Source organism: Platichthys flesus, chromosome 20 (genome assembly GCF_949316205.1).
Source record: "Platichthys flesus chromosome 20, fPlaFle2.1, whole genome shotgun sequence".
NCBI classification, from domain to species: domain Eukaryota; kingdom Metazoa; phylum Chordata; class Actinopteri; order Pleuronectiformes; family Pleuronectidae; genus Platichthys; species Platichthys flesus.
Genome location: NC_084964.1, coordinates 13,127,544 through 13,154,060, shown reverse-complemented (window position 1 = coordinate 13,154,060; position 26,517 = coordinate 13,127,544). Strand labels below are relative to the sequence as shown.

General features: G+C 45.4%; 2 protein-coding genes across 4 annotated transcripts in view; one reads left to right on the top strand and one right to left on the bottom strand.

Moving 5' to 3' along the window:
* The first annotated feature begins 930 nt into the window (after positions 1-930).
* Positions 931-13,567, top strand: zranb1a (zinc finger, RAN-binding domain containing 1a). Of its 3 annotated transcripts, none has more exons than XM_062378854.1 (10): positions 931-1,091; positions 1,676-2,529; positions 5,954-6,141; positions 7,002-7,155; positions 7,914-7,985; positions 8,742-8,940; positions 9,714-9,834; positions 11,361-11,490; positions 12,075-12,304; positions 12,535-13,567. In XM_062378854.1, exons 2-10 carry the CDS (start codon positions 1,698-1,700, stop codon positions 12,748-12,750), a joined length of 2,142 nt encoding a protein of 713 aa, XP_062234838.1. In that variant the 5' UTR covers positions 931-1,091; positions 1,676-1,697; the 3' UTR covers positions 12,751-13,567. The 3 variants fall into 3 exon arrangements, with proteins under 3 accessions (XP_062234838.1, XP_062234840.1, XP_062234839.1); XM_062378856.1 differs by having other exon boundaries at positions 936-1,245; XM_062378855.1 differs by having other exon boundaries at positions 936-1,254.
* Positions 13,568-14,286: 719 nt separating this feature from the next.
* The window catches only part of ctbp2l (C-terminal binding protein 2, like), a 42,095-nt gene continuing 29,864 nt past the window's right edge, over positions 14,287-26,517 (bottom strand). The window contains exons 3-9 of the mRNA XM_062378760.1: positions 25,805-25,886; positions 24,783-24,989; positions 21,712-21,926; positions 20,149-20,279; positions 18,527-18,654; positions 17,999-18,116; positions 14,287-16,156 (exon numbers count right to left, since the gene is read on the bottom strand). Of these exons, the coding sequence (XP_062234744.1) occupies positions 15,976-16,156; positions 17,999-18,116; positions 18,527-18,654; positions 20,149-20,279; positions 21,712-21,926; positions 24,783-24,989; positions 25,805-25,886 (1,062 nt within the window). The 3' untranslated portion in view covers positions 14,287-15,975. The remainder of the gene's footprint in view (positions 16,157-17,998; positions 18,117-18,526; positions 18,655-20,148; positions 20,280-21,711; positions 21,927-24,782; positions 24,990-25,804; positions 25,887-26,517) is intronic.

The window sequence follows — 26,517 nt, the reverse complement described above, 5'->3', positions numbered from 1 at the left end:
TCCCATACTTATCGAACAACGCCCCCCAGCCACATCATACAAAAGTTATGATAACGATAAGTGTACAGAAGTCTTTTTTACAACGTGCTCCATAAAAGAATAAAACAAAAAAACATTGAAATAAAATCCAAATGATCCATATGAATAAATGTGTTTTAAAAATATGTAATCTCTATCTGGATTTTAATAATAAGATCCTAAAAGTATATATATATTTTCTATATGGGAACAAAAACTTGGTTCAAATGTTTCATGTTTAAAAAACACCCACTTTCATATTCTTCTTTAATGAAACCTTGTTTTACTAAGATTTGTATCAAAAACATTCTCACATAAAAAAACATCTATTATCCAATAATAGGACTGACTTTAACTGAATGTATGATATTCAGAAATACAGATCAGATTTTGTGGGGGAGGGGGAATTCTCAATTTAATTCAGAAAAACAGCAGATTTGTTGTATGAAAATTATCCCACAATTATAAAAACACGACATTCGAGTGAATGCAATACACTTTACGTACAACACAGTAGTTTACGTTATTTTGTTGTTTGCCTCATTTCAATAAAGTTTTATTTCCCAACTGTAGTGACAACATTTCACCCTGCAACCTCGGGGCAATTTGGTGTTTCTGGAAAGCTCGGACATTTATAAACTGTGCCAACCAAACACCCCGAAAGAGTACGTGTTCTTTCACCAGGTAATAACATATCACGCTCCAGATAATAGTCCAAGAAAATATTAAGCGAAATCTCTTAAAATATCAAAATTTAACGAGTAATAACAAAATCTTCTTGCGCCGTGAAAAGTTAAATCCCCTCAGAGTCGATAGCATTTCCGATGAGTCCTGAACGCCTCGCAGCAGCGTCTCCCATCCAATCGGATCGCGCGCTGGGCCAGATGATTGGTGACGGGGGCAGGAACGTTTATTTTGGCTCCGCTGCTCACTTGTCTCACAGTCGCCGCCATTAAAACAACACGGAGGCGATGGAAACCGCGGAGCGACGCGGATTCACGCCATGATCCCGGTAGCGCGGAGCCTTCGTCGAGCTGCGGGCCGTTCTGCTGCAGCTTAACGCGGACGTGAAGGTAAAAATGTGAGGCAGCGACGGGGCCGAAAACACTCGGATAGGGAAGGTTTTGATAGAGCAGCAGCAGGAGGAGGAGGAGGAGGAGGAGGAGGAGGAGTGGGGTTTGTTGTGGTTTTCCACAACACTTGAGAACCGAGCGCCTCCGCGAAACGGTGAGCAATGTACGTGTTTCCTGCGAATATTCCTCTTGAATAAACGTAATGAGCTTGTTCGTTTTTAGTGAAATGTCACTTAAATGGTAAAAAAAAAAATCGACGGCTGCTATGTATGCTAGCTTGGTGGTTAGCCTACGAGCTAGCTTGCTATCACTATGGACAACAAGGTAACCCTAACCCGTCATGGAAACTAAAGTCTGGCTGGAAGTTGATAACACTGTGATCGATGATCGACAGGCAGCTTCACTGTCGTACCATTATCTCGGGCTGTCAATGTCATTGAAGATGCCAGATGCTAGTTTAAAAACTATTGTAAACATTGAGCAACTCACGTATCTAAAACATTTGTTTATCATGTTTACTGATCTTCGAGACGATTCACAGAACTTTGTTTATGACTCACATCTACCTGGATTTCCCTCCACAGTGGCCAACCAAAGTGATCCACAATGACGGAGCAGAAGGTAAAGTGGGCCTGTGACTACTGCACCTATGAGAACTGGGCGTCTGCAGTCAAGTGCACCATGTGCCGTGCGCACAGGTCGATGGGCCCCATCATCACAGAGGAACCTTATAAGAACTGTCCTGACCCAGATCCCGGTGTAGGGTGGAGCCCACCCAGAACTGAGAGTGGCAGCAGCCTCCTCATCTGCCCCGACTCGAGTGCCAGGCCCAGGGTTAGGCCAGCCAGCATTGCTGAGATCGCTAGCAAGTGGTCCTGCCAGGTGTGCACCTACCTGAACTGGCCCCGGGCAATCCGCTGCACTCAGTGCCTGTGTCAGCGCCAGAGGACCAGCAGCCCCACCGAGTCCCCCCAGACTTCAGGCTCCAACGCAGGCTGCCGTCCTGCTCTCCACTCCCCCGTGGATACCTGTGAGGAGTACAATGACAGAAACAGACTCAACACCCACCAGCAGCACTGGACATGCACAGCTTGCACTTACCAGAACTGGCCCACAACTACAAAGTGCGTGGTATGTAAGCACCCAAAGCCCAACAACCAGGAAGCCATAGGGCGGGCAGAGTCGGCAGATCCGTCACCTGTGATCAATGAGCAGGATAGAGGTCGGTGGAGGGGCAGCTGCAGTGGAGGCCCGGGCCAAAGGAGGTCGCCTCCAATGCCCAAGAGGGAAGACAATGTCAAAATGGACTTCCAGAGGATAGAGCTCGCAGCTGGAGCCATGAGCAGCAGAGAGGAGCAAGAGGTAGACTTCAAGAAGCTGAAGCAGATTAGAAACAGAATGCGGAAAACAGACTGGCTGTTCCTCAATGCATGTGCTGGTGAGTTTAATGTTATTTTCTTCTTCCTCCAACAAGGCCTGAAGTGAATATATTCGTAGCTGATTAAGGAGAAGCCATTTTCATGGTCTTTGGTGGCTTGGACAAAACAAGCAATTTCAGCACATCACCCTGAGAACTTGTTCACATATTTGGACAATCCTCCATCATTAAATGTGAAAGCTATCAGCCGATTGCACAATGTTGAAGATGATAAATGGACGTGGGTTTGATTTTTAAATTATTGGCTTGTGGTCTTCCCTGTCCACCCCATAGTAGTGATGACGAATAGTCAAAGGGTTTACAGGACTCGGATTACGTGTCAGAATACTTTCATATCCCTGTGCAGTTCCCCAATGTAATCTAAACTGAAACAAAGGATCCATACTCGTGTTCCACTTTTTTTCTGGTTACCCACTGTCACACAAGCTTTTTATTTCCTCCCATGATGTCATGCTGCTTAATGACCGATCGAGTTGCTCCAGTCAGAGGCAACGCTTGGTCCCCAAGGCAAAACATTAATTCAGTTAGTTCCTGCCTCGGTTTACTTTGTTACAGAATACACAGGGCCTCACCTTACCAAGGCCATAGTGGTGTTTTTGTTAATGAGTGTCATGTGTCTATGTTTAGATTCCAAATATTGAGGGCACAAGAGGAATTTAGCGAGAAATGGGCTTTGCCAAGAAGGGTTTAATTTCACATGGTGGTGCCCTCAGGTTGAAATGTTCCACTACAGCGAGATGATACTTATCGTCAACAAAGCATAAATTAATCTGAAAGGCGGGATAATGGCAGTGTGTAGCGAAATAGCCGGTGGGAATTTGATACAGCTCATCACCGAGCCCCAGTGCTGCCCTTGCTGTGCCACTGAGAGTTTCTTTGAGAAACTGAGAGGGTGAGAGTGCCCCCCAGCCGGTGGGGATGAATGGGCCGTCTGGGCAGCACAGTTGAGAGTGGAGCCCGCAGACCAGAGGCTCTCCTGGCTCCTATTCAAAACACCCTGTAAACAGTGGTGCTTATGTGCAGAGCAGGGGCCCACAGCGGGCAAAAAATAGCCTTGACAAGACATGGACACCAGTCAACAAAAATGTAAAAAAGCTTGAAAGCAGCACATGATCAGTGTCCAATGACCTTTGTTCCTTTTGCCCTGTTTAGCTTGTTGTTGAAGAGCAGAAACCATTAATGTTGTGTCACTGTGGCACAGTTTTTTTTTTTCTCATCTACGCCTCGCACAGACCTTTAGACATTTCCAGGCGTTTAACTATCTTTTGATTTCGGTCTCCTATGTTTATTATCCTTGGCGTATCAGCTGACTTGCTTCACTTGTGTTGCCTGTGCTGCAGTACGGCTCTTCAAAGTGTTTGTGGATGGAGGAAGTGAGTCGTGCTGCATGTTATGACCAAGCTCAGCCCTTCCTCTGGTCCCACAACTTGATCTCACCTCGCTCGGCTGTTTCCCTGCATTTTTCTGCTGATGTTTTTTCAGCCAAAATCAAATGATCCCATTGATTCAACCTTCCCACTAAAGGAAGCACACTGTTTGCTCTGAATTCTTCTTTTGTTTAACTGAAATAATGTAAGCTAACAATTTTGATAATATAGATCATTTGTTTGAGTTTGCTCATGGGGATGTTTTGTCCTGTTTAGTGTGATTGTAAAAACATTTGTGAGGGAAAACATTTTCAACCCCCTTATGGTGGAATTAGACTAAAACAAATGTGACACGACCAGCCCGAAACGAGGAATCCTGAACATCTTGAGCGACCAATTCTGAAATGAAGACAACACAATAGACTTAACTTGCTCAAGCGACACGTCAGACAAGTTGTCTTTAGAGAGCGGGTGGGTATTGCATGCAATTCAGGTTTTTGGAAATGAAACCTAGACATTGCCATTATGTGGGATGCATCTAAACTATTAGGCTGAGCTATCGCTACTTCTCGGGCCAGCTAGCTACTATGGTAACAAACACTCCATATCAGCAACACTGGCTGACTTAACTGAAACAATGGTATTAATTTCACCAATGTGTTTTGGCGAAGGACTTTATGGAAGGACACTCATGTAACCTTAATGTTTTCATAACAGGGAATGCTCGGCATTTGTGGAGTGGAATCAGGACACAGGTTTCCATCTTGTTTGTACCATGGCAACTCTGACTTAAACCAAAAGTTTATTTAAGGTGTCCACCGTGGCACGACCTGTAAATCATTTGCTAAATCATTGGGCATCTAGTTACGGGTCTGTGTTTGCGAAACATCATCCGACATGTGCAAAAGGAGACCTGTCGTTCTTGGCATGTTGAAATGTGGGTTCTCCCGAGGTAACCGTCCTCTGCCCATGAACCTCCTCACATAAGGTTATGCGTTCAGTTTCACCAGCGCTCCGGTGTTCACCGCGATACCTAGCTGCCACTCATATCACCCGTAACAGATGTTGAGACTACTAGGGCCAGAGGAGAGCGGGGGAGGACGCTAATCTGCACAGACTGTCCTCCGTCTGACACAGCTCTCTGATGGCTCTGCATTATAAGCTACACTGCTCTCAGTGCTCTGACTGTTCTGCTCTGTAGGTGCCTGACTGTGTGATAACTGTTCTCCCACTGGGTTAGCTAGTGGCTACATCTAGAGGTCATCTGAACTGTGGCTTGCTCAAGCTTGCTGTCACATCTTGCGGGGCAGGGACGTGGAGTTGGAGCCGCTCCAAAAGACAAGACTAATCCCGTTACAAGGCAAAGGCCTGATTTAAAAGGATTCCCATGTTTTTCTATATGGATTCATCTATACAGATGTGTTTGAACGGGAAGTGCTACTGTTTGCTTTCATAGACTCGCATACACTCAATCACCAGTTGATGTACAGTTTAACACAACAACCCTGCAATAAAATCTACCCACTTAAAGTTTATGATATTTACACAGGTGTTTATTCAATGTTGTGGTCTATTCAAAGGTTGTTTTTTGTCATTCTTTTGAATTTATTCCCTTATACTGTGACATGTCTTTAGTATTTATTAAGTTACCTCTTATTGATATAAACCTAATAAGCTGAGTGAAAATGCCTTGTGATGACAGCAGGCATTTATGAACAAGCTTATTGTTGTGACAGTGGTTGAGCGTGAATTGTTTACATTTTTTATGACCGGCACTTGTCCCTTCTTCCATGAACATAAACTGTCAGCACTATATTTGTGGGTCACCTCCACCTCGGTGCATAAGTTCCTGGTAAAAGCAACTGCACCAGTATGATAAAGGTTCAGTGTGTAAGATTCAGGTGAAAGAGATCTATAAGCAGAATTTTGCTATAACCAGCCGGCAACTCCAGACGTCACTTAATTCCACCAACTGAACCTTTAAGTCCCCGTTCCATTTTTTTTATACAATTCCTGTGCTTCCTATTGTCTGACCTTCCTTCCTCCCTCTTCTTCAGGCGTCGTGGACGGAGACATGGCGGCGGTAGAAGCCTACAAGTCGTCCCCGGGCGACATCGCCCGACAGCTCACCGCCGACGAGGTGCAGCTCCTCAACCGCTCCTCCGCGTTTGACGTAGGCTTCACCCTGGTCCATCTGGCCATTCGTTTCCAGAGGCAGGACATGTTAGCCATCCTGCTAACGGAGGTAAGAACGGGCATCGATTTTTTTTCTTAAAGAAAAGCTGTGCCAATGTGCTCACCCTAAATTCACTATGAGTTTATGTAATGTGTTGTCCCTAGATTAAAGCCTTTCTAGTACACAGAGAATATACAAAGCAGGAAAATCAATAGTTGAGTCCGATTGTAAATTTCCCTTTAAGCCTTGTATGAGGATAATACTGTCCAGTAATCTTGTGATTCCCTTTATCAGACTGAATTATAAAAAGTCTTAATTAAGTTAAGTCATTTAAACAAAAAGGCAAAGTGCTTCTGTAGTTTTGATGCTGTTCTGGACCTCAACTCGTCAACCACATCAGTCTATAATTGTTCTGTGCCAGAGTAGGCGATATATAGCAGATGTCTGTAATGCCTATAATTACAGTGGAAGTGCACTTTGAGGATTAGGTAGCGGATTAGCCTGGCATGCAGAGCCGTCACTGGCTCCTAATGGACGTGATGCCACAGAGCTGATGTGGTTTGCAAGGAGGACAAGCAACGATTAGGAGTGTCACAGAGGGCTGCACTGGGAAATGAGCTTAGGTAGTAAGAGGAAAATGGCCTCTTCACTATGAATTGCAGAATTTGTTCTGACAAAATACATGCAATCTTGCAAATATTGTGTTTGAATAGTAATAGTTGGTGAAAGTTTGACATATTTCCTTGATGCTCACCTGCTGTTATGTCAAGAAGCAGTTAATTTACATTGTGTGGAATAAATTCAGATGATCTGGGTGCATAAAGAAAATATCAATGGAAACAAATCTATTTTCATATACAGTGGAAATGAATACAAGTAAAGTGTATTTACCTCTGACTTTCACTGACTCTGTGTGTTTTGTTTTTAAGGTGAACCAGCAGGCTGCCAAGTGCATCCCCTCCATGGTGTGTCCCGAGCTGACGGAGCAGATCCGCAGGGAAATTGCAGCGTCACTACATCAACGCAAAGGAGACTTCGCCTGTTACTTCCTCACCGACCCGGTCACCTTCACCCTCCCTGCAGGTAATGTAATGTAATGTAATGTAAAGGTACCCATCACGTCTCTGTCACATGCTTAGTGGATAACTTGTTTATTAATATTAAACTGTGAGAGAGTGTAATGCTTTTATGTCACACTCATTTCAAGAGTTTCCCCTCTAGTGTGCAGAGTTTCAGTTCATGAGTGTTTATCCCCCTCCTCACTGGAGAATTGGAAGAATGAGGTCCAGCCTTGTTACTCTGAGAAACAGCAGTTCACTGTCTCGTCCCTGTGGTGTCATGTCTTCACTGAAATGACATGCACTTTGCTTTTCAGAACCACCGTTTCTTTAGTGATTTAGAGCTTCCATCGCCGCTGGGGTGAAAGATTATGCAGGCTTCACTGATAGATATGATATTTTTTTTTCTCCCCTTTTCTTTTTTTTGTATGTCAAGTATTTCTTTGCAGACAGAATTTGGCCCGGGGCCAGCTGCAAGGCGTTCTCCCTCCATTTCTGTCTCTCTCTCTCTTTCAGACAAAGCCAGTGCCATTCACTATTGAGCCAGAGAATAGCCGCCAGTGTTCTGGCTTTGGCTGCGCACAGTTCAATACACACATAGAAGCACAACATGCTGTACAGAGCTTGTCTTTACAGTGTGCTATTGACAAAATGTCAGCCAGTGAAAGCAATTGCAAAGCCCATCCCCTCTGTGTGTCCTTACTGCAGCATTTCTCTTGCCCCTGGTGCTTCCATTAGGTTCTGATGAGCATGAATACATATCTGTCTCATCTGTCGTTGCAGATATAGAGGACCTTCCGCCTGCTGTCCAAGAGAAGCTGTTTGATGATGTGTTGGATCGGGATGTACAGAAAGGTACCCGAGTATTCCTACCTGTTATCTGCATGTGTGTGTATCACATGTTTCAGACATGGCCAGCTTGGGATGCCTGTTATTCATGATCTGCTCTTGTAAGGGATATCTTAAACCCACATCTGCTCTTCAACTCTCCTTTCCATCATAAGCTCACCAGCACCTGCTTCATCTTCTGTCCCCTTTCTTATATTGACCTCATTGTTTTTATATACCCACACACACACCCACACGCACAACAAAGTCACATTCCCAGGGCTGTGTGTAAATCCTTAGGAACATATTTGTGTGTTTATGTGTTGTACTGAAGATACTAGTGGAATCCTGTGACCTATTTAAGCCTCAGTGAACTAGATCACTCAGGAGTGGTGTGCTGGGCTTTTGCATAGTAAGTGACTGACGAATTGGTAAAGGTGTGCTTCAATACTAAATCAGCAGGAAATACAAAATGCTGAGCAGCAGGTTTTGCAATACTCATTTTGTCCCTATAACAATTAGCTGCAACAGTTGCACATCTTAAACTTTCAACTCAGCAGCTCTGTTCCTGTGCGTTTTGGTGAATACATTAAGAACCATCCATTTTTCACTTAATCCCCATTTTGACTCTGGTTCTTCTGAAAAGTTCAACTATACTTCCTTGTTGCCCATCCTGCAGAGTTTGACAAACACAAAAGGGTTTGAACATGGCCTAGTGGAAGCTGACCTGTGTAGTGCTCTCACCCCACATCAATCCATTCCGTCTTGTCTCTGTGTTTATAGAGTTGGAAGAGGAGTCTCCCGTCATCAACTGGTCTTTGGAGCTGGGCACGCGCCTGGACAGTCGCCTGTATGCCTTATGGAACCGTACGGCCGGGGACTGTCTGCTGGACTCTGTGCTGCAGGCCACCTGGGGCATCTACGACAAGGACTCCATCCTCCGCAAGACCCTCCACGACAGCCTGCACGACTGCTCCCACTGGTGAGAATCAAATCCAGAACACATTCTGTTTTTAGTGTCTGTAATATGCTACATAAGGCTGCACGTCTAAAGTGTTATTTAAAGACATTAAGCACAGTAACATCTGTATGAAGTGACTTGTATGTCTGTCTGTATGAATGCCCTTGAACATTAAAATTGACCCCAGAAACTCACATCGCTGACTTGCTACTGCGTATTCAAAGAGAGCAGAGTCCTCAGCATAATACAAACTAGGTGTGTGAAGATCTGCCTTGTAAAGCTTGACTGAGGCTAAAATGAAATTTGCGCTTGGCTCCAAACAAGATTTGACGCCCTAGAAAATGGCTTCCGCAAAGATGTACATTTGTCTAAAACAAATTTAATAGTGATAGGAGTCTGGACTCTGTGCAAAGTTTAATCTGCTGTCGTTCACTTCTTGTTAGCTGCCTGGACAACAGTGCAGTCATGTCCTGCTGCTGGTTTTGGTGGTTTGATTTGCAGAAGCATTTTATCATATTTACATAACTTCTCTGACACATTCGAATACAGGTTTGCTTACTTTGTAAAGGAATAATATGAAAGAGAGGTTCGTGTGTGAGTGTTCATTGCACTCTGTATGTGGGTCATAAAATGCATTTTTATTTCTCAATGTAACTTCTTTCGGTCTTTGATTAAAAAAAAAAAAAAAGCTTACAATTGACTGTAGTGGAACAAATAACCTGCTGTTTATTTCTAGTGCTGTAAAAGCAGGATAACATTAGTCCAAAAACTGATCCCACTTGTAACCATTATAGGTTTTACACACGCTGGAAGGAGTGGGAGTCGTGGTACTCGCAGAGCTTTGGTCTGCACTTCTCCCTGAGAGAGGAGCAGTGGCAGGAGGACTGGGCGTTCATCCTGTCTTTGGCCAGCCAGGTAATTATGAGATTCCTCCCGGTTTACTCACTTCCTTCCATGTTAGTTCTTATCAATGGAAGACAGAAAATGCCTCTGTAAATGGAGATATGAAGGAATAGGAGTTGGAAATGTAATTTATAAATTGATTTACTCTCCAAAAGCAGCATCCCAGGTTTGATTTGTTCTTAGGTTGTTTGAAATTCGAATGTCAACTCGTTAGTTATTTTAAGATTGTGACTTGTTTTAGAAAATCATTAAATTGCCTGGTCAACATTTAGAGAAATACTGGAACTTCACCTACTTATTTTGGCAACCGAAGCCACCCTTTGGACTGTGTAAACAAGCAGAGTTATTGATATTTACACTGCGTCAATCTCAACAAAACATGGTGTGGCTAATTCAGCACAAATACAGAAGTTTGAATTGTTTATATTGACATTTTGACAGTTTTTCCCCCCTTTTTATTCAGCCTTTCCTTATAAACTTCCATTGTTTACATTGGTCAGTAGACTAATAAAAAGCCTCCACTGTACATTTGCATTGCATCATGTGCTGCTACGGCAGGAGATGAATACAAAACAGGAACTTTTTTTATCTTTTCATCATGTGTTTCACTGAGAGCCACAATCGTGTATTGAGTGTTGTGATCAAATGTCATTAATAGGTCAGAGCTTCAGTGTCTTTCATGTGGACTCATCTCGGCACTCAGCAGTTGTTCCTTCGCCTTTTACATGAGTCCAATTTGACTGAACATAATTAAGATCCAAGACCAAGAGGGAGAGATGTATTTGAGTTGTAGGATCTAGATGCACATGTCAACAGATACTGTTACTTCCCTCTGTGGGTCAAAGTTGTAACTGCACTGATCCTCCACTCTCAGCAGGCTCACGCACTTAGACTTGCAAAAATAAAAAAGATGGGAGCAATTCAGCACTGCATAATAAGACCGGGTGGATGAATACTAAGGCTTTTGCTCATCAACTCGAAGTGAACGGCAGGGACGTGAATGAGAGACGCAGTGGAAGTCGGTCCGTGCATGAATGACGGGGAGGATATGAGCAATTACAATAGACGGATGGCTCATCTGCAACATGTGACCTTGGGATTACAAGCATTGATCTCAGAGAGCCACTCCACGCGGCTGCATGAACACACCGCGAAAGCTGCCGTGCACCTCATCTGAGGCTTTGACAGTGACGGACAGGATCAGCTTCTACAGATACACACACACACACACACCATTCCTTCAAAATGACATTGTATCCGCATTATTTTTAAAAGCCCTTATGTAACCTGCTTTCTGCTTATGTAGATAGTAGGAGTGAGAGATGAGAAGGAGAGTGAGGGTGGCCAGTCCCCAGATCTGCAGCGTTGCATGTTCTTGGTGAACTGGACACTGCTTTGCAATATGATCACAGAGCTTCACACCTCCACTATTTTTAGTTGCATAGATATTGAATGTATAATGGTGGTGGTGGGGGGGGGGTTTGTATGTATGATGCGTAATTCTTTTGTTTTGGTTTCTCCTTTCCCCCTCCACGTAGCCCGGGGCCAGCCTGGAGCAGACCCACATTTTTGTTCTCGCGCACATTCTTCGCAGACCCATCATAGTCTACGGAGTGAAATACTACAAAAGTTTCCGTGGGGAAACGTTAGGATACACTCGTTTTCAAGGTAAGGCGGCAACAGCCCTTTATTCACGAGTGACTGTTCTACAAACATTTGAGGGATTCTATGAAGCATAGGTTCCACACAGGGAGACCCGATCTTTGGCTTGTAACCTTTTGTTATTTAGGATGCACTGACCCTTGAATGTGCTTGGGTTCACGTAGTGTACTAACTATGTATTTCTAACGCGGTGTGGCAAAAGGGCAAAACAGGCAATTGGCCGGGGCCCGGAGAACATATATGTTAGACCCCTGAAATTCTGCGATCATAGATGAACAGGAGGCCGCATTGACACATAGGTTGAAAACCTAATGTCACTCTTTCTCTCCTGAAGGAGCCGGGCATCACACAGAGCTGCCCTCTGCTCACAATGACCCAGTTGTCTCAAGTGAGCTGAAATGCAGCCACGTCTGATGTCAGGTCAGATCTGTGCTGGTGCTCGGCCCTGACTGACATCCACACTCAGTGTCATCTGAGCGTACAGCTGCAGAGCCTGTTCCCTCCCGGGGGCTCCAGTGTCGTGTCGTACGGTATCTCCCAGCTGCCCTGACCTGCTTTCTCTGTGTGTGTGTGTGTGTCTGTGTGTTCAGGTGTGTACCTGCCTCTGTTATGGGAGCAAAGTTTCTGCTGGAAGAGCCCCATCGCCCTGGGCTACACGCGGGGCCACTTCTCGGCCCTGGTGGCCATGGAGAACGATGGCTACGACAATCGCGGTGCGGGCGCCAACCTCAATACTGACGATGATGTCACTGTGACTTTCTTGCCACTGGTGGACAGCGAGAGGAAGCTGCTGCACATTCACTTCCTGTCCGCACAAGAGGTACGTCCTGGTACCGAGATGAATTTTGATTTGTGTTTCGGATTTTTAAGGAATTGATCTGTTTATGTTGATATTTGATTTAAAAAAAAAATATTTCTTTAGGGGAAATGTTTTAATACTTGATTGCTTAAAGGGTAAAATAGGCTTCCTTCAAAGAAAATAGAGGAATAATGTGTGTGATGCACCAGAGGTTTCACATCTTAAACGTATCCCGTGTCTTTGCGACTCAGATGGGCAACGAGGAGCAGCAGGAGAAGCTGCTGAGGGAATGGCTGGACTGCTGCGTGACAGAAGGAGGAATGCTGGCGGCCATGCAGAAGAGCTCCCGCCGCCGCAACCACCCCCTGGTCACCCAGATGGTGGAGAAGTGGTTGGACAGATACCGCCAGATCCGCCCCTGTGCCTCTCTCTCCGACGGCGAGGAGGAGGAGGATGAAGACGAGTGAGTGCGGGGGAGGTGAAGAAGAATCTGCAAACTCTTGAGACTGGACACTAGGCTCTGGGAGATTATGTCTTCATTTTTTTTTCTTTTCTTTTTTTTCCTTTCCGTCTCCCAAATGTAAATCTCTGAGACTTGTAATAATGCATGTGTTCTCTGAGCTCTGGTAGGAACATTAAAGAAGAAGATACCAGCACCAACAAACAGAATCCTGATTACTGCTCCTTTAAAAAGCACATCAAGTCCACTTAGTTTGCCTTCTGTACTCAAGATTTCTCCTAATTTGTTAAATCACAGCAACCATCTCGACCTGAGAGAAACGCTGCGACCTATAGGAACATAAAAGCATATTTAAGGAAATCCCGACGCTGCACTAGATAATGAAATTTCATTTACAGAATTGCCTGAGAGAAATGTTTTGCTTTAAACTGAGAGGATGTGGATTGTTGTGTGTATGTAAAAGTGTTTTTGTTTTTTTTCTGATTGCTAAACCCCCCCCCCCCCTCCCCATGTTGGATTTATTTATTTGTTTAGGAGAGTTTAGCGCGGTGATACCTCTTGTTCTGCCCCGTTTTACCTGTGTTCCGTTTGATTCATTCAGTCTTGAAGTATTTTATTTTTGCACAGATGAAACCTACATTCTGTGAGGGGGGGGGGGGCAATGACGTACAAAGTTTACTGACATTTTTACGTGTGACTTCATGGCTCCTGTTCTTGTTTGAGTGGGTGGTGGTGACGCTGGGGAGGGGGGGGAGAAGAGAAAAACCAAACACTCTGCCTCTTTCTGTGGAGTGCATTATTAAATTTGACTCACTTGCATCCTCTCTGTTGTCTCTTGCATTTGTTACCTTCGCCAAAGACGTTCTTCATTTCTGTGTCTCTGTGGAAAACTTTACAAAAACTACCGTCCATATTTTATTGCAACTTGGTGGGAAATGGCCAAAGAAGAACTCATTGACCTTTTGGAGCAGATTTGATTAAGGGGACAGATCTGGATTTGTTTCTCATTTTACTTGTTGGCACATTTAGGCAACTGATATGAGTGTGTGCTATTCAGTGCAGCTTGATTTCATTTAAGGGGACAGTTTGGCATTATCAAAGTTTAAAATCTCCACATTGTGACGTTTGGAGGAGACAAGACTTTCTTTGCATGCCTGGAATGTAGCTGGGTGATGGTGGAAGGGAATGTCTGTAATCTTCTTCAGGAAATCCTGTGAGTATAAGAACTAAGATGTGATGTGCAGTAGTGTCTCTGTTGTAGAGGAAATGAGAAACATCCAGAGTTTTTCTAGATGCTGATTCATGATTCAATAATGCTGGAATTTCAAGAGAGAATTTTAATTGAAAAATCAGTTATAATAGTTAAATTAAGCGCCTTTGTGCATTTTATGAATCATTAGGTTATTTTTATAGGTTGCTATTTATCAGGACTTGTTACTTTGTCGCCCCCTTGCGTCATAAGAGAGGTATGACAGTTACACAGATCACAGCAGGGGACGTTTCCTCATCAGAAAAGGAGATTCCATTGAGAACAGAGCAGACAAAGTATTGTATCTTTTTATTTAAACTGCACTGAATGCTAAATGTTCACCTTGTACAAGAAACAAATACAAATACTCACACTAAAAACAAAAACATACTCCTGGCTGCCTCTTCTGCTATTGTTTGGGACACTAAGTAGGAGTTTCTGCTATTGCTCTTACAGAGTACAGGATGCCCCCAAAAAGAACCTGGCCTTCAATAGAACAAAGAAAAATAGAAGAAAGGAGAGAAGAGAGAGAGAGAGGTTGGATCACATAGGACTATGGTTATAGGAACATTTAACTAGGCAATACAAATCTAACAGGACTCTTCAAAACTCTTTTAACACCGAAAAACGTGGGATGCGCCTTGTATATAAAAATACCACAATGGAGAGGATGAGGGAAGAGAGAAAATATCCAGACTAACCAGATCAGTCTTAAATCTTTTTTTTTTTGTTTTCCTCAAAGACAAAAAATTCTGGGAATAAACAATATCTGCAAAAAAGTGTTTTTCCTGAGTCGTTTAAGAAATGAAGTTTGCTTTAACCCTTTCCTGTGCGCAGAGTGTGAAGTGTGCTCGAAGAAGGGGGGGGGGGGGGGCTCGCGACTCGTTCTGTGCGTTGAGACGAGCTGTCCGTCAAATGTCCTTCGGTCAGCGCAGGAGAATCAGACGCAGTCACGCCCGGCCTTCTTATTTCAATGATTATTATTAAATGCTCTCTTCTTCACAGCTCAGGCTGACACATCACCTCCTCTCCATTTTTTTTTTAAAACAAACGTTTAAATACCCCGCTGGAAGCTTCATCTCTTTAAATTCAGCTACAATCAGTTGTATAAAGTGAATGTTTAGTGTTTACTGCAGAGAGCGCCCCACACAAGACAATGTGCTGGAGCAGCCCTACGGGGAGGAGTGCCCTCGAGTGGTGAAGACGTGTAACCGCGGCCGTGTCAGCCAGGAAAGGGTTGAAACCCACTCTAGATCACTATACGTGATGAGCAATCTTTTTCCTTTTTGTTTGACGAATGATAAATATATTTACTTCAATAATCCATTTTTAGTCATTCACACTAAAGATTGGAAAAGAAAACGAAACAAAAAAACAACAAGAATTCTCTTCTGAGGAATAATGAGGGGCCTAAACAACACACATTAGTTACATAAGGGTGGAGGTGGGCGGTGGGGAGGTTGGCTGGGGAGGAGAGAGGTGGGGGAGGTCGGGTGGGGAGGATAAGGTCCAGTAGCACATGATGCCAAAGTTTATTTTGCTCTTGTGGCGTTGACACGTGGGCCTACGTTTCCCATGAGGTGAAGGGGCAGGGTGGGTCGGGGTGAGGGCGGGGACGGGGGGGGGAGTCGGGACCGAGTCTCGTCGGGTCATCATCCCGAGGAGCTAAAAACACTGGACTCTGCGTGTCCACAATCATAGGCATGTCCCGAAGAAACCCCCCCCACCAAAAAAAAAAGAAAAACAACATCATCATCAAAGAGTAAAGTCGGTACTGAAGCCAAAGAGACAGAGAGTACAAACTAAAACGTTAAAAGTACAAATTCCCCCGGAGCACGTGGAGGTCCCAGTGGCCGGCTGATGGAACAGGCAGCCGCTCGTGTGGTTTCACTGTCTCTTGGTCCCAGTTGTGTTTCGGTTGGTGCTGAGTGTCGACCGGCGGCGGGGTGAGATGTCGCCAGGCTGCTCGTGTCCCTTCGGCTGCTATTGCTCGGTGAGGTGCTCTCTGGTTTCGCCGTGTTTGGAGGGCTGGTTGGGCGACGGGGCCTGGGAGGGGTGTGTACCAGAGGGCATGGTGTGGGCGATGGGCACCCCACCCGGGACGAGGCCCTCTAACGCTCCGGGGATGCCGCCCGGAGCCACTCCGACCACACCTGGCGGGTATCTGGTGAAGCGGGAGGGAGGGTCAAAGGTTAGTGCTGCGACTGGTCTGATCCCCAGAGTGAACAGTTCTGACATCTAATCATTCTATTGGCTCTTTTCACCACAGGAACTTTTTCAGAAATTATTCTTATTATATTATTGTTCAGGAATCATCTCAAGCACAATGTATCTCAAGCACAGATTTTATTCTTGAACGGTTTAATTTGTCTCAACTTTATGGTTCCTGAGATGAAGCATAAAAAGAAATACACATAAACAGACAATCAGTTCTTGGGACAATTTTTTGGGGGTGAAAAGAGCCTTTACATTTGAATATTCTGGGGGAAGAAAAACACACCATTCAACCAGAGAAGGAGAAAAAGAATGACACAGTTCAGTCTCAACAGAAGGTGCCCAAGAACCCCCGTAAAGGAGAGAGAGAGACCACAAAGCACGACTCCATCTGAACGGCTTCACCTCATGCTTACTGGGACATTCCCCCAAAAAAAACAACCTCACATTCACTTCCATCCATCTCTACTCTGTGTTCAGTCAAACAGGGGGGAAGGGGGTGCTGGGGGGATTATAGAGGAGGGGAGGGACACACATCGGGTGACCAGCAGGGGGGAGAGTTCCTATCCGGGACCTCCAGGGAAGAGGCTGTCGGCCCGGATTCGGTCGTATTTACCTGCTCCTGACTCTAGGCATTAATTTTGTCTTGGGGGACGCCGCTTGCTACGGCCTGAAGAGTTTGGTTCATTTGGCTGTGTGAGAGAAGAACATGGAAGTGCACATGCTGAGATCAGGATGGGCCCAGAAGAGGACGACAGGGGGGGGGACATGGTGGTCAGAGTTACAACGCTACAGCTACACAGGGCGGTCAGTCGGGGGGGGGACACTCAGGTCCACAGCAGAGTAGTCAGTGATTCATTTAGATTATAAAATTCAATACAGAGGAGAAGAGACGGGAATTCAATCGCATTTGATGATTTATGTGTTAATGTAGCAAGAAGGGAATGAAAACACAAAATATTATAAATAAATAAGCGGGCAAAATGTTTCTGACCTTCTAGCGTTTTGAAATATTAAAAACAAAACAATTACAAGGGGTTTATAAAACACATGGGTCAACATTTCATTTGCAAGAGGCAGATTAAGGTAAACACTAAAAGGACAACCAAGTCTTCATTTTCTTTTTACTACCTCTACTCGAGAGCGTCTCTCAGTTCGAAAGCAGCACTTATCGATTTCACGGTCAGATTTTTCAGAAGCTTTCACTCGAATATCCTCTGCTTGTGCTCGAGCTCCTGAGCTCCAGCTTCAGCTCTGCACCTGGAAGCTCAGGCTGCTCCTGTGCGCACGTGAAACGATGGCTCCTCTGATCTCGGATTTTCCGTCGGCTGTCGGATGTTTTGTGCAACAAGTCTGTTAGAAAATCCTTTACGTCTTTTTAGGGTCTAACACGGGAGTCAACATCGAGCCATAAAATCGAGGATAACAACTATAAAAACAAACTAGACGCCAGCCTGTTGATTTTTTACAATTTTTTTGCAAAACTAAGCAAACAAGGGCAATTTAATTTGTCATCTCTACGCCTGGTTTTCTATTGGTTGGGGGATATTGACAGACTTGTTGTGCAAAAAAATGTAAGAGTACAATAAAAAATCCAAGAGCACAGGAGGAATCTGAGGCGCAGAAGCAACATGACGGCAAAGAGAAGAGCTGAAGCTGGAGTATATTCGAGTGCGAGCGCACGGTTTAGAGTCATTGACTGACAGCTCTTGAAGAAAGGTAGGAAAAAACGACCATCAATATTTGTGAAATACAATGAATAGCTCGTTGTACTTTGGCGTGTTGTTCCTACCTGTAGGTGGCGCCGTTGAGCTCGTGGTGAACCCCCGGTTGATCCATAACCGCCCACGGTGCCGTGGTGACGAAGAACTCCTTGTTGACGCAGTTTCGTAGGCTGTCGGGGATTCGACCTGCGACACGAGCCAAACGCACACGGTTAGGAGAAGAGAAAGACCCCGACTCACTACAGGGACCAGATGTGTTGATGAGCGCAGACAGACACACACATCAGGCCCGGACGCACACATGCAAATTAAGCTCATTTAACAATGTGGATGTTTTTGTGAGGGGCCAGCGCTGCGGGCTCGGCTCTGCGTCGGGGAAGCTAATGATGACATCTATTAAGGCGTCCAGATTTAATAAAGGCTGCCCAGGGCCCATTGAAGTGGAAATGTGACAACTGGGAGAGAACGACGTGCAACTGGTCACATGGTTGGGGCCGAGGCTGAGGGATGTGAAGGAAGCAGTGGAGGAGGAATACACAAGGATTGTATATTTTGTTGAGTCAGATCGTAAATTGAATTTAAATGCGTTCATGTACCGGTGACGGCTCGTCGGATCTCGGTGGCGGCCGCCTCCCTCATCTCCAGGGAGGCCTGCTCGCTGTACCAGGCTGTGTGCGGCGTGCAGATCAGGTTGGGAGCGTCTTTCAGCGGGCCCTGAGCAAAACTGGAGCACACACACACACACACACACACACACACACACACAGGGAAATAAGTTAAGCATCTCAGATACACTCACATGAGATCACACCTGCTGTCACAAATTACATTTTTTGCGAGTCCAAAGGATTCCGAGGCTTCTTCTTTGTTGAATATCAGACAGATACTTTTACTCAGGAAGCCCAGGAGAAAATGTCAGACCCTGTTAATCACAAGTGCCACCGTTTTCTCCCAAACTCTCATCTTTCCCTCTCATGGGGCTTTTCAGAAATAGATTATCCACCTCCTCTATCCCCGTAACACCTCCCCCGGTCGTGTGTATGTGTGTGTGTGTCTGTGTGTGATGTGTATCGCCCTCAATCAGTGTTGTGTCGCGCCCGAGGGGCCGAAAGTTACAAAACACTCCCCCCTGGTGAAATACTGGGTCAGTGGAGCATGAGTCGGAGTCTCCCGGAGCAGCCCGTCAGCTGAGCGGCCGGCCAGAAACAAGCAGCCCCCCCAAGTAACCCCCCCCCCCCGACCGGCCCCTGAAGCGTGAGCGACACATCACCACACGCTGCCCTCGGAGACGGGGAACATGGTTCTTAGCAAGGTGGAAAAACTGAGACGCATGTCGAGATGTTTGCCCTCCAGTGACGGCAGGAGGGGAGTGGAGAGGAGGAATTGGAGACTATACAGACTAATGCCTTATGTTTGCCATATTCAATAAATAGAGATAGTTATCCCTTTAAAAACATAATATGTTTTTTTTGAGGATTTCAGGATACTTTGATTGAAACACTACAAAATATATTAAATTTATAAATTCATCAAATTCATCACAAACCATCTATAACATACCCACTACATTAATGACATGTATATCCAATAATAAATTAATACAAGTTATTGTTTTATAGTAGAATTTCTTCTTCTTTGGTTTGCTTTGGCCCAAAAATTAAATACACAAATACAAAACTAAGTACAATGTGCTTGTATTAAAATATAGAATAAATTCATAAATGTTTAAAAAGTCTTTTGAACAAAACTATAGTGATTTGCCAAGTTTTCGTTCTATTGAAGAAATGAAAACAAGAGAATGAAAATAGTTCAAACTGGGATGTAAGAGATGAGATCACAGTTCTGAAGTGTGTGAAGCTGATTTGTACATTTTCAAAAGATCTGATCCCTAGAAACGTTTTCCCATCCTGAAAGCTGCTCTGATCGAACACATGAAGAAGATGGAGAAGAAGAAGGGGAAGAAAATGCGTCTCAGCACATTCAACCTTCCGCCAGCAGCCGGGAATAATGTGAACTCTCCATCTCCGGAATCCCATTAACTGCCTGGAGGAGCCTCTTAGAGGAGGGAGAGCCATCTTTAACTCATCATGTCTGAAATTGTTTCTGCTCGCCCGTCCGAGTGTAACTTGTCGTTTTCTCCCCCCCCCTCATTTTTTTTAAATAAAGCCCTGATCTGTCCTGGTTCGAGAGAATTCTTTGTGTGTGTACATGTGCTCACCTGAAGGGCTCCGTCTCGTGCACGTCCAGGGCGGCTCCACGTATCCTGCCCTCCTTCAGCGCCTGGGCCAAGGCCTTCTCATCCACCAGGCCGCCCCGCGCAGTGTTGACCAGGAACGCACCCTGACGCATCTGTGGGGACACATTAACACAAACACATCAGCACAGGGGAGGAGAGATAGAGCCATTTAGTTACAGATGAAAGATCAGATGTGAGCGTGTGTGTGTGTGTGTGTGTTTGTGTGTGGTTTTGAGCATCCGTCAGCCTGACGGTCGAATTAATCTAAAGGGAAACATCAATCCGCATTGAATGTCGGTAATTTAGAGTCTGAAAACACGCGACACCCGACAGATTGAGAGGGGGGGGGGGGGAACTGTGATATCTTTGTTGCGTCTGACACCTGAAAAAGATCCAGGTGACAGGCGGACCCCTGGGAGACAGAGCGTCAGATGTGGATGCAGAAAAGACTCTATCCAGAAAGCCAGAGATGAAATGAGGGATGAGCTGAAGGATGAGGCAAAGCTAACCACCCCGTACTGCTTTTTTTTGGGAGGGGCACAACAAAAAAGTGTTAGAGGGAGGAAGAAGAAAAAAAAAAATTCAAAGGAAAATGCTCAGAAGAAAGTAATCCCTTAATCTTGACAAAAGCTGAAATCCAGGGGCATGAAAAGCCTTTACGCTGGCAGGCAGTCTTTTACTAGGCCTTGGTGGTTTTGACACACACAGAAAACACACAAGCACACACAGGCAGGCACACACACACACACAAACACACACGTTTCCACTTTAGGAGCTGAGAACGACTGCCAAGATTTGGGGTGAGGAAAGTGTTCCCTTCTCGCAGCCCTTAAGAGGCAGCTGAGGAGGAAAGAGAAAGACGGTGAGTTGACTAGGTGAGGCTTTTACCCTTCACCCACTTCTCCTCGCCCGCCGCAAACACACAGGGGGGAAGGGCGCAGGAGAGACCAGGCCCAAACCGGGCGAGCGTGGGGGGGGGGGGGGGGGGGGGGGGGGCGAGGTGACGGACGAGAGGATAGGAAGATGCCTCTTTGGGGGCCGTTGCAGTTCCTCCGCTTCCCTGCAGGTGTCACCCAAGGGCGGCGCCTCGGAGGGGCGCTTATTGACTGGGAGAGAGCAGCACTTTTTTCCCCTCAGCGCTCTCGGCCCCCCCCCCCCCCGCTGTGCAGCCGAGTCGATATATTTGCTGTAGCCACGGGCTGGCGCTAATTGCATTTGACAGAGCAAAGGAATGAATTTGTGTCCAGCTTTGGTGGAGCTTAAGATAAAGAGCAGGGAATGTGCAGGCAGGCTGCGGCTGCCTCTCTCTCTCGCTCTCTCTCTCTCTCTCTCTTTCTCTCTCTGTATATATTCACACCGACTATAATGCTCGGTGGGACGGCCTCCAGGCTGTCAGGGTAATAATACACCAGCAGCTCTGCTTGTCTACCTGTAAGATAGCGCTGCTTTAAGCCCAGGTCAGGTCACGGCTGCTCAGTGGGATGTTCAGCTCTGTCTGGATGACACGGCTGCGTGCGTGTGCATGCGTGTGCGTGTGTTTTCTACCTGTTTGATGGTGAAGTCGTTGATGAGGTGGTGGTTGTGTTCGTTCAGGTTGCAGTGTAGGGAGACGCAGTCGCTCTGGTAGAGCAGGTCCTGCAGGGTGTAGACGCGCTGGACGCCCAGCGAGCGCTCCAGGCCGTCCTGCAGGTAGGGGTCGTAGAAGATGACGTTGAAGCCGAAGACCTTGGCTCGCACCGCCACCGCCTGGCCCGATCGACCTGAGGGGACACGCACACACACAAGCAGATGGTGATTAATTGTGGTCACAGAGGAGCAGAGATGTATTTCATTTATATTTATCTCCCCCTAGGAGGCTGTGTTTTCATCTGCTTTTGTTTCTAAGCAGGTTTAGGAAAAGATTACTGGACGGATTTCCACTTCACTTGGTGCAAGGATGTGGTACAAGTCAAGGAAGAAGGTTTTCCCAGGGATTAATTCATTCATCATGATGGGAAAAAAAAAATAGGGGACTGATATCTGTGTGTGTAATTTCGCCCCCTGATCGGGATCCGCGTAAAAGCTCCTCCACAAAATTTCAAGGAAATCAGTTAAATGCATTTTGGGTAATCCTGCTAATAAATAAACAAACTCAGATGAAAACAGAACTGTCTTGATGGAGGCAAGGAAAGGAAGAGATGGATAGATAGATGGATGGATGGATGGATGGATGAGTACAGTGCTGTAAACAAAAAAACTTTCAGACACCATTTAACATCCTACGAAACTGAGGTAACATGAAGCCGAGAGACACTGAGTCTCTCGCAGCCATTTGTTGTGTAGGCGTGCATAGAGTGTCCACTCTGCTCAGCAGCAGAGAGGGAGAGGGAGCGAGGGAGAGATGGAGGGAGAGTTAAGAGAGAGAGAGAGAGAGGGAGAGTTTGAGAGAGAGTCTGATGCTGGTGAAAAGGATCGATAACGTTCTTTACACTCACAAGGTCCCGTCTTGTCTTAATCTGAGGCTCTACAGCTGCAGCATAAACACTCGGGACACTAGTCCTGAAATCCAGTCTCCTTCATGCAGGTGATGGATTATAAACTGCTATTTAAGATGATTTTCATTAGGTTTTCATACAGTTAAACTAAAGCCCTGTGTATTTCCACTTCTGTCATATTATTTTTCACTCCATATTTCCCAGAATACCTTCTGCCACCACACAGGGCACGAGCGTGTTGGACTTGTTGTTTTCAAACGGTTGGTTTAAGGTGTGGGTTGAAAGAGCCATTCTGACAGCAGCAGCGGGAGGAGGAATGAGTTGTTCCACTAAAACACTCCAGGTCATTGCCGCTGCAGTACAAGCTGATTTACAGTGTGTGTGTGTGTGTGTGTGTGTGTGTGGCACTTTTTACATGTGTTTGTGTGATTTCTGGAAAATTGGTGCAAAGTGGTTGGTTAAGATAGACTGCATATTTTAGGTTAGTACAATAAATTCAGTTGAAGTTGATATTTTCTGTATTTAAAAATATCTCTCTAGCTGTGCTGGAAATAGTCTAAATATTCCAAAAGATTCCAATTGTGTTTTTTTTTTATATACCTGAGAACCAAAAACTGAGTTTCTCAGCCTCCCTCGTTCTCTCGCTGCACTAATCAATGTGACGAGCAGTGAGTGTTCACTGTCACCAGGGGGCTCAGGTTAATCTGAATTTGACTGATCTTCAACAGCTCACATCCCCGTGGTCGACCTTGGCTTTGTGCTGCTCATTTATCCACAGTCAAAGTGACATCGAGCACATCAGATAAAATTCTGAGTCTGTGTCGAGCCAAACTAATGATCATCTCTTTAATAATTTAAATCATAATATGACAAAGGTAGAAAAAGCTGCGAAGCAATTGAACTCGAGTTCAGTTCAACTATTCAGAATATATATCGTCACTTAAATACCTAAAGCTGTAATTTAAATTTATTTTTATTTAAATGTCATCTCTAATTATTTTCAAGCAGGAAATAACCCCGGTTACCATACCTTCCAATTACCATAACAACAAAAACTTCTGTCCAATTTTATTTATTTTTTTGGGCCATTTAGATGTAATAGTACTACCTCTAAACAAATCACGCCAAATTAATTTGTCAGAGTGTTTGAGTGCACAGGCCTTAAAGGATGGAAGATAACTTTAAGTGCTCCTGTGGCTATTGTCCCCACCAGAGCCAGAGGTTTTGTCTGTCTGTGTCATTGCAGCCTGCAGAGTTGTGCGTCTGGCTGTGTGTGTGTGTGTGTGCAGAGTCCCAAAAACAAACCCCAGGAGGCCTCCGCTCTCTCCTCAACCTCCTGCTGGCAGTGGACACTGTGCTGGAGACGACATGAGCCAGGGAGGCCGGGAGGGGGGGTGTACGGAGGTGGGAAAAAAATAAATTGGGGGGGGGGCGCTTTTCTTTGCCAGGACCCACTGCACAGTAAATCTAGGCAGATGTCTGGGACTTGAAGGGGGGAGGAGAAGGTTGTGTGTTTATGTGTGTGTATATGTGTGTGTGTGTGTGTGTGTGTGTGAGGGGGGGGGGCAGTATGTGGACACAGAGATAAGGTGGCACTCTGGAAAGGTTTTCGAGCGGACAGAGTAGCTGTCAGCCCAGTGATGTTGTTGAGACAAGGCAGAATGACACACAAACACACAATCGGCAGTAAATCACATGTAGGAGGGAACAAACACACACACAGACATAGAACCCATGCAGGCATGAGGGGTCTGAAATGGCAGGGGCGAGATGCCGAGGTATCATGGCGACACGGTAGAGAAGTTGAAGACAGGAGACGGGAGAATAGACGGAGGTATAATGGTGAGCGTTAGAGCGGTGGGATGAGAGGAGAGAACAGTGGCAGAGAAAAGGAAGTCAGCCCGGAGGGAGGTGAAACAGACAACCTTGAGATAATCTGCTGGACGGGCAGAGGGAGAAAAAATAACCTTATCAGGGCAGGAAAGCAGACGGCCAACTGAGCAGGGAGAGGATATGAAAACAGAGGGGGAGGCATGGAAACAGAGCGAGAGAGGGAAAAATAAAATAAGAGTAAAGGGAAGAAGGGAAGAGTTTCGAATCCGCTGAGGGAGACGGAGGCGTAAACGCATATTTTGTATTTACCGAAGCCGATGAGGCCGAGGGTCTCGCCACGGATGCGGGCGGCGCCGGAGGCCACCTCGCGGATCTGCTCCACGCTCTGGACCCGCGTGCCCTCCCGGAGAGCCTGGTAGAGCCAGGTGTTCCGCCTGTAGAGGTTCAGGATGTGGCACAGGGTGGAGTCCGCCGTCTCCTCCACGGCTGCCGAGGGAATGTTACACACAGCGATTCCTAAAGAGAGAGAGAGAGGGAGGGAGAAAAGACAAACATTAGGGAGGAGATTTAAAATAAATGTGATTTATCATTATAAAATATATTAATTTCTCAAGAAATAATAGAGATCTTTAGAGTGTAGAGTGCTAATATATATGTGGACATTAGTGATGTTCAGATCTGAATAATTATATTTTTAGGTCGGTAACTGTACAGTAACAAATACTCCTTATAACTATATAACATAATGGATATTCTGCCCATGTTCAATGTTCACACTTTGCAGAAAGTTCCTGTGTATATGGAATATGTATCTGATCTCAATACATGTAAATTGACTCCTTAAAACTGAGATAAGAGTAAATTAAGGTTAGTAAAGATTGACTGTATGTTTGAAACTGGATGAATTTGATTAATTGTAAAACATTTCCCTCAATATTTATCACCGTTTGGCAAATTAATGTAAAAATATATTTACTGTTTTATCATCTCATTGATTCACAGAAAACAGAAGCTTTCAGAACGCATCTGGATAATTGTCATTACAGATTTCAAATAATTTTGTAAAACAATAACCGGACATGATTAAACCATTATAATATGATCAAGATAAGGTATATTTAATTATTGGAGAGTCTTATTCTTCATAGGCTTATGTTGTGCATAACGTCGCAAGTTTTAGACATTTTCAGCCACAACTTCCCCTCCAGTGCATTGGCACATAATTGTGTTGCATTGAGGGAACTCAAACCTCCTGACCCTGTGGTATTACCTTTCTTATCTTCCACAACACAAAGGTTTTTTCTGTATATTTATTTATTTCCCTGCCGCACTTAAGCACGTCTGCCTGCCCTCGCTCTCCTCTAATGTCCTCGTCCTCGCCCTGTATCTCCCAGTAGCAGCACAGCCGCGCTTCTGGACAGCAAAATAATAATTAAAAAAAACAGAGTCCGCTCAATCAGTGGCCTCTTTTCTTCTCTTCGACACCCCCTCCCACCCCCCCCCCCCCCACCCCAAAGAACGGCAGCCATATCAGCGCCGCCTCCTCCAGCCGCGATAGCTTTTGACTCCTGCGTAGCGAGGCAAAGCGCCTTTGGTGAGTGGGTGGCGGTTAGACGCAGTATCTCGTGTTGGCAGGGAAATGGCAGCTTTGTCAAGTGTACGGGTTGTTTGAGCCACCAGCCAGCAGAGAGATGTTCAGAGGGAAAGACCAAACTCTCCTCTCTCTCTCTCCTCTCTCTCTCTCTCTGTGTGTGTGTTTTTTCCTGGCTTTCTGTCTCTTTGAACATTCAGGCTCACAGCGGGGGGGGGGGGGGGGGGGGGGGGGTCCGCCGTTCACTCTTTAATTCAGCCTTTGATACCGCTCTCAAAATCCATATTGTGTGGAAGAGGGAGAGCAAGCGGTAAACACGTTGGGAGCAGCCTGACTGTGAGTCAAATCACTGTCTGCTGTGTGATCTCACTTCCAACCTCGGAAGGCGGCGCCCACCTTCGGCCAATCACTGCCATTTTAATACTACACGTTAGTGGCGTGATGAACCGTCCT